This window comes from Neophocaena asiaeorientalis, unplaced genomic scaffold, assembly GCF_003031525.2.
Source record: "Neophocaena asiaeorientalis asiaeorientalis breed wild unplaced genomic scaffold, Neophocaena_asiaeorientalis_V1.1 scaffold392, whole genome shotgun sequence".
In the NCBI taxonomy this organism is placed as follows: domain Eukaryota; kingdom Metazoa; phylum Chordata; class Mammalia; order Artiodactyla; family Phocoenidae; genus Neophocaena; species Neophocaena asiaeorientalis.
The window spans coordinates 999,143-1,006,630 of NW_020174421.1; the positions used below are offsets into that span (position 1 = coordinate 999,143).

At 51.9% G+C, this 7,488-nt stretch overlaps 1 protein-coding gene across 6 annotated transcripts in view; it reads right to left on the reverse strand.

Annotated features, from left to right (window-relative positions):
• IFT122 (intraflagellar transport 122) overlaps positions 1 to 7,488 on the reverse strand; it is a 78,895-nt gene that overhangs the window by 27,100 nt on the left and 44,307 nt on the right. For all 6 annotated transcript variants that reach the window (XR_003004712.1, XM_024756441.1, XM_024756440.1 and 3 more), the window contains one exon: positions 2,987 to 3,148. Coding sequence is in view for 5 of the 6 variants with exons in the window: in XM_024756441.1 (XP_024612209.1) it covers positions 2,987 to 3,148 (162 nt within the window). In the remaining variant the exon portion in view is untranslated. The remainder of the gene's footprint in view (positions 1 to 2,986; positions 3,149 to 7,488) is intronic.

Consider the following 7,488-nt stretch of genomic DNA (forward strand, 5'->3'; position numbering starts at 1 on the left):
AAAAAAAAAAAAAAGCACTCCTTTCCCCTGATTAGCACTCACTTGTCAGAAAAGTACAGTCAATGTATGCTAAAAACCCACTTGAACAATTAGCATTCTCTCTTTTCTTCCATTTGCTTTCAGGGTAATTGGGTAGCCCCTAAAATAACATATTAGACTGGCCTAAGACAAGCGATTCTTTTCAGGAGAGGAAGGAGCATCGTGACCCTGATGCTGAGGCAGCTTTTGGTGCTGACAATTTGAAAGGTGGGGCTTTTCAATAAAAGACAGGCCCGCCTCGCTGGCTTGGGGAGCTCTGCAGTGCACACAGGTGAAGGGGCTGGAAGGCAGCCGCTGACTACCTGCAGATGCCTGGTTTGGGCTGTTACAGTCCCAGCCTTTACTCTTGGCAGCTACAACGTGTCCTCTTTATGCCAACACAAAGCCGGAAACTCTTCTTTAACCTGGTTGGCTAAATGAGGTTAGCAGCTGGGGAAAACAGGCATCGTGAGGGAACAGGAATGTCCTTCAAAGGGAGTGCTCAGTGGACTCCGGGTGTCTCACTCACTCTGTAGTGAGAAGGGTCAGAGGCTAAGAGCAAGCCATAAATTTGGGTCGTCAGTGTGGAGACCAGGCAGGGACACAGCTGCTGGACTTGAAATAGTCTCCTCCAGCCCCATGCTCCAGCTCCTGGAGCTCGGACCTAATAGAAGTTAAGTCTAAATGGTGCTTCAAGGCTCAGCAAACTGGGTTTCCAAAGGTTCTCTGGTCCCGTGAAGCTAATTTACACATTATCTGGGGCCACGGCAAAGACTCTGTCCTGGAGTGGACAGAAAGAGGCTGTGCTGAGTGATGAATGAGACTAAACTGTGTTCTCATGCTTGGTGATTTTGATAAGGATATACTACATAAGAGTTCAGAGCATTATAATTCCCTTTATCTCCATATAAACATGTCACTTCCCCGGAAAGCATACAATTTATTTGTACGTGGGAATGTAATTTAAAAATTTTCTGAAAACCAGATTGAATCTTGGGAAGCAATTTTCAAGTAAAGACAAACATGCCATGTTAATAAGCACTGTGCCTTCCCCCACCCCCCGACATAATGTGTACGTACACATTTTCTCAAATTCAGACTGTCGGGGGTCGGGGGGCGGGGAATGAAATGGAAGCAACCTACTTGGATCCTACTTGGAATTGTGATCAAAACCTGAAACCGGAAACAACCCCCAGCGTATTTACCTTCATGGAGAGGCAGACCAGACGGACTGCGTAAATGGGCTGCCTTTCTGGGTGGAAGAGCGTAGGCGCACAAAGCCCACTGGAAGTGTGAGGAGAGGCTTCAGTGCAGGGCGGGGTGGGGCTGGCGGGGGCCGGTCTGAAGGACGGCCATGCTGTGGTCACGCCTGGCTCCACTCACTCTCCCAGCCTTTCTACAGCTCAGCCTTTGTAAAGGGCTTCCTCATGGGTTCATTTCTGCAATTCTCAGAACTGAGCTCAGCTGGACTAGGCGACCCTCCAAGAAGGAAATGGAGGCTGGCAAAGTGCAGAGCCTCCCCCAGGTCACCCACAGGGAGGCTGGGACTCACGCCCACTCTCTGGGCACCACGGCAAGGTGCTGTCTCCTACGCCACAGCTGCCATCCAGGACTTTGCAGAGGACCCGGGAAGCGCTGTTGATCCAGAACAACCAAGCCTAGCTGTTCCTAAAGCCTGAATTCTACCCTCAGGGATTCGATCCTTTAGTTCAAGGTTTTATCCTTGGTTTAAATGTTGTCACCCCCAGAAAGAGACACCCTGATTTAGGTGTTCTCAGTGTGAACGCACTGTTAAATTGTGTGTGTGTGTGTGTGTGTGTGTGTGTGTGTGTGTGTGTGTGGTGTGTGGTGTGTGTGGTGGGGTTTGGGGGAGGATAGAAAAGTTGAAGAGGGCAAAAAGGGGGCTACCTGAAGCACCCAGATCTGAGGGTTGGCGTGAAGGAGCCACCAAGGAAGAGACAGACTGGAGCCCAGGTGCTTGGCCAGGTACTGATGACCAGCAACTCCCGGGCCGCATCACAGGGACCCACGGATGGTAGAAGATAAAAGAGCATGTAGCCATCTCCAGGAACAGAAAAGCAGGGGAAAAAATGGGGAGAATTTTCCATCTTGAACTCCTTAGCTAATTACCATTAACAGCCTCTAATTGGTTGTAGCTGATGACTCACTGAACATTCTGAAGCCTCTCTGAGGTTACCTGGAGACAGGATAACAAAGGCACCTCCATGGAAGGAAGATCCTGGCTGTTCCAGGCACCCACCCTCTTTTCACCCACGCTAGGTGAACCTGCATGTGTCCTGGTGGTCTACGGTCCTCAGTGGGACTCAGTCTCACACAAGCCACCAGGAGCTGCTCCAGGAAGACTGCCCTCACCTACCTTTAAAGGCCCAGACCTGTTGGGGACTAACCTTAACAGGGGCCCTCCAAATGCAAGAGGATATCTCCCCCAACCCCAGGCAAGCAATGGGGGCACAGTGTGCTCACAGCAGCGGGCAAGGCCTCTGTCACAGCGCCTTTGAGGCCCAGTGCGAAGCCCAGCACCAAGCAGAGCAGGCACTTAGGAAACCGTGGCTGGAGTGAACCATGCTGGCCTATGTGGCGACAACGGCAGAACCAGCTCATGCCTGAGGACACAGGCTCTCAGTGGCTTCTGACAAAGGTTTGAGAGACTTTGTGGGAAACAGAACCCCGAACCCTTAACAAAGGGACTATGCTAATTAGGACTCACCGTCCATCCAGTTCTGTCACTGACAAAGCTCTGAATCGTTACACTCTGTCCCTTTTGACATCAGCCTGAAAGGTCAGTTGTAGGTCAGCTTTAACCAGTGGCCTCCGATGGTTCCTCATTTATCAATGTGCCTACAGCTGTTCTGAGGCCACAGCTACCGTCTGTCCGCACCACCTCTGGGGTAGACAGCCTGGAAGCCGCAGGGTCGGGACGGCAGTGGGCAGGCCGTGGACGGGTTACCTTGGCGTACTCGAACATGCGGAGGTCTGTGTACATGTCGAGCGCGAGGTTCTCGTGCCCGCTCCTCTTGTACAGTCTGGCGGCCTCGTGGAACTTCCCCTGGTAGGAAAACACATCTGCCAGAAACAGGTCATTGTTGGTCTCTCCCCGCTTCTTCCTCTCCTGGAAAAATTAGAAGCACAGGAAACGGCCTCTGCAGCCATGGCAGGAAGCAGCCTTTACAAAAGTTAGATGTTGCTATTTCAGGTTAAGCCCCTGGGCCTTCCTACTGGAACCTACGCTTGGCTCCTGGGCTGTTGTGTCTCTCACCTAGGTTTCTGGTGGGAATGCTTGACAACAAAAGCAGATTTTTTTTTTTTCCAGATGAGTGAAGATCAAAAGAGATGCAAACTTTTGTTTGTTTAATGGAAATTCCTCACAGCTGCTTCCTTAAATATTCTTCCAAGGAAACAACTGCATAGTGAGGATGGTGTGTACCGCCCACTCGTAGGGGGCCCCCAAGCTCTAAGAGCTCCGAGATCCCCAGGCCTGGTTTGGCCGAGTTGTTACTCATGATAATGGTGGACAAGGACAAAGTTTAGGGTTTCTTCCCAAGAAAAAGACCAACAAAACAGGATAGAGAATCTTACTACGTCCCTGTCTCTAAAGAGAAGGCGAGCAACGCCGTGTGTTGAGAACCCACTAGGCGCCGGCTACTCCTCACCCAAGTGTCACACTGCGGGAAGCCGGGACTCGGGAGAGGGGCAGGTCACGATCACACAGAGCTGGCGTTTGGACTCTGTCTGACTCCAGATGCTCTCTGTTCCACGTAATACACCCTTCGGAAGCTCGTGATGGCCCCCAACAATACACCTGTGCGCGCACGCAAACACACACACACACACACACACACACGCGCGCGCGCGCGTGCGCGCACACACACACACAGGTAGCAGTGCTGAGAATGAGAAGTAACTGGCACTCTCCCCTCCCTCCTGTGTTAGGGAACAGACAATAGTCTACAGCTCAAGTATTTGTAAACACTCAATAGCACCCAATCTCTCATCCCCAGCAGTCTCCTTTTGCTTGTTTTCCAGCAAGTGTATCACAGTGGAGGAAGATGAAACATTGAATCAAACTCCTAGGCAAGGACTTCCCTGGTGGCACAGTGGTTGGGAGTCCGCCTGCCAATGCAGGGGACACGGGTTCAACCCCTGGTCCGGGAGGATCCCACATGCTGCGGAGCAGGTAGGCCCGGGCGCCACAGCTATGGAGCCTGTGCTCTGCAGCCCACGAGCCACAGCTACTGAGCCCACATGCCACAACTAAAGCCCACGCACGCCTAGAGCCTGCGCTCCACAACAAGAGGAGCCCCCACTCGCTGCAACTAGAGAAAGCCTGCACGTAGCAATGAAGACCCAACACAGCCAAAATTAAAAATTAATTAATTAATTAAAAAAAAACAACTCCTAGGCAAGCTGGTGAAAGTTATAACAGCTGCAGGCAATATGCTTCCCCCCTGACAGAAATAATTTTTAACCCACCCCCAAAAAAACCCCCAAACTACACATAGTTTAGGCTAATCTGCCAAATAAACTAACTCCTAATAGTAGGAAATGAATTAAAATCTTGCAGTGAGATAAAGAAATAGGTTTCACTAGGCGTGGAATTTAAGCCAAATCTGTTCCGGGCCCCAGAACCCCACCATGATCAGTACAAAGGATTCCACACACTCAGTGAGTAAGAGCCACATGGACAGATGCCGTTCCTCCTGCTATCAGCACAGGTGCAGCTCGCCCATCCAAAAGAAGCGCAGTAAGGAACCCCAGTTCTCTGGAACAATGCTGAATGCCTAGAAGCAAGCAACTAAGGCCTCAGAGCAAACAAAATGGATCCACACTCAAAGGCACTTTGCTCTTTTTCAAGAGGCAATTCTTACAAGTTTACTTTGCCCAGCTCACAGCACACCGGAAGAGACAGTACACGGGATCTCAGTAAGACGTGATAAGTGGCCAGAGTTGGTCCTCACAGAGGTCGGTTACTTTTACACAGAGAAAAATTATGTTCCATGGCCTCACGTTAAGACCCCTAGATCCAGACCAGCTGATCTACAAATGTGGCCCCTAGTAGTAAGTGGTACTGGGCATCATGGGTAGGTGGCTCTGAAGAAACCCTTCACCGCGCAGGTGAGGACTGAACAGAAGACAGAGATGCTCCTTGTGACTGTGCTGGGGGAGGGAGACGGTGTGCAGAGCAAACGCCAGGAGCAACTTCGGAAAGGGCGACACGGCCCAGAGGAAAGACAGCGGGAGCTTGGAAAACAAAACTGGCTTAAATTCCAACCCATCTTTTTGCCCTGGGGACGTGACACAGCCTTTCTGGGCCTTAGTTTCCTTATTTATCAATAGAGGTAAGAACAGCAGCTGCCTCATCAAGTCGCTGTGAGGATTTAAAATCGTGTACACATCAATCACGCGTGCGGCATGGAGCAAGCACTCAACAAACGGCAACTATTACTAGGCCAAGCAGGCTGTGAGCTCCCGCAGGCCTCTTCCACTCAGCTCTCTGCCCACTGGGCTCAGCCACACGGCTTGGCCCACGACAGGTGTTTATTATGCTGAACGGAATCGAAGGGAGGAGACATTTGCTGATCTCCTCACTGCTTCCATATGTGAATTCAAGTGTATCTCACATTCCCGGAGCCTCACAATGAATCTGTTCAGAAGAAGAAATATCTAAACCTTTTTACGGACAGACAGCCTGAAGATGCACAGGAATGAAAAATATTTTCTCCCATCACCCAGCAAATGGTGCAGCTAGAACCAGCCTCTTTAGGCCCCCATCCGCCTCTGGGTGTGGCTGACGAGGTCCAGGCCGGGACTGGTGGGCTCCGGGGAGGGCTCAGAGCTCCGCAGGCGCCAGCTGGGTCACACGCCTCCCTCCCCAGGGCCCATCCCTGCAGGTGGGTGCAGACCATGTGCATCTGGGAAATGCCTCCTACACTGGCACATTGTTGGAGCCCTAGAGGGGGGTAGCAAGCTAAGAGCCACTGCGAGGATGAAATCCGGTTACTGAGAACTGTTTAATCCTCCCAGCAACCCTGTGAGGCAGGTCTCATCCCATTTCACAGACAAGAGACCGAATCTCTGAGAGATTGGGGACCCACCTGCCTCACCCAGCTAACAAGTGACAGACTGTACTCCCGGCTCCCACGTGCTGGCTCCCCCCACGTGGCACTCTGCCCCCCAGAGCAAGGCTGTGGCCCGGACGCCCAGACACCAGTGGGCTCTGTCCACGTGTCCTCAAGACCCTCGCCTGCTGGAAGAGCCGCCTGCAAACCACAGACAGCGCATCTGCACTTCCCTGAAAATCAAGAACGCTTCATCTTTTACCTCAATGCTGTTGATGAGTTCTAAATACCGGAGGTCTTGTACTCTGGTGAAGGCCTACAGGGGAAGAAATGAAAGAATAAAATCAGCTGCCTTCTGGGCTTCAAAAGTGCGTGATTGGCTGGGGGTGGGAGTCAAGCTTTAGAAAGTGAGCCAGTAAGGAGGGAAAGAAACAAGCACTGATGAATCACCGTGTGTACTGGGAGGGTCCTGCCACCCAGGGAAGCGTGGCTTTAGCCCTGGGATTAGTCCATATGAGGAACAGCAAAGAAGCCCTGGCGGCATCACTCACTTTGGGACGAGGTAAACAAAACTCGGATACTGCAGTTAGTGACGCGGCTGGCTTGGAGGAATCTCTATGCGAAAGGGAAGACCAGGCTGGTCTGAGCCTCTGAGGCAGCAGCACAGGAGTGGGAGTGGGGGGACGTGCTGATGGAGGAGAGGCCGCGCGTTCACCTCAGTGACCAGGATGGAGCACAGGAGACAGCCTTGCTTCCCGGTCAGGGCACAAACACAGGGCCTGTGGTGCCGGCACAGGGGGAGGAGAAGAGGGGAAAGCTGAGAAGGAACAAAGATGGCTTCGGGAAGGAAGGGGGAGGTAGGGAATGAATCACTCCAAGTCTCTGGAAGGCAAACTCTTATGTAAATCCTAAAAGTGGAGCTCTTGCGTTGGACTCGCAGTAAAGCCAGAGATTTTAACCCATGGGCTACTAGAAACTTCTAGGCAGCCTTCTGCAAGCAAACTGATGTTAGCTAAGCCCCTTGTGCTGCTTTCAGATTCTGCAAGGGTTTTAGAGGAACATAACCCACCCTGTCAGGCGGATCTTCATGTGGCTTTGCTGCCAGCATCTCCTCCCATTTAATTCCTCCCAGGCGGGCTTCTCTACAGCGTCCCCTATGAAATGGGCTGACACATGCCTGGAGGAGGCAGCAGGTCCAGGAGCCTTCGAATTTAAAATGCAGAACAACAACCCTGGCCGACTGCTCTCTCTGCTGAGCTGCATGACATCCTCCACCTAAAAAGCCAGGAGATTAGCAGGTCATCCGGCCTCTGGCTGCCTCACAGACGACCAAAATGTGACTTTATCTCTTCATCCTGCAGGGCCAGGCATCCTATCAGGGGCTGGGGACCCA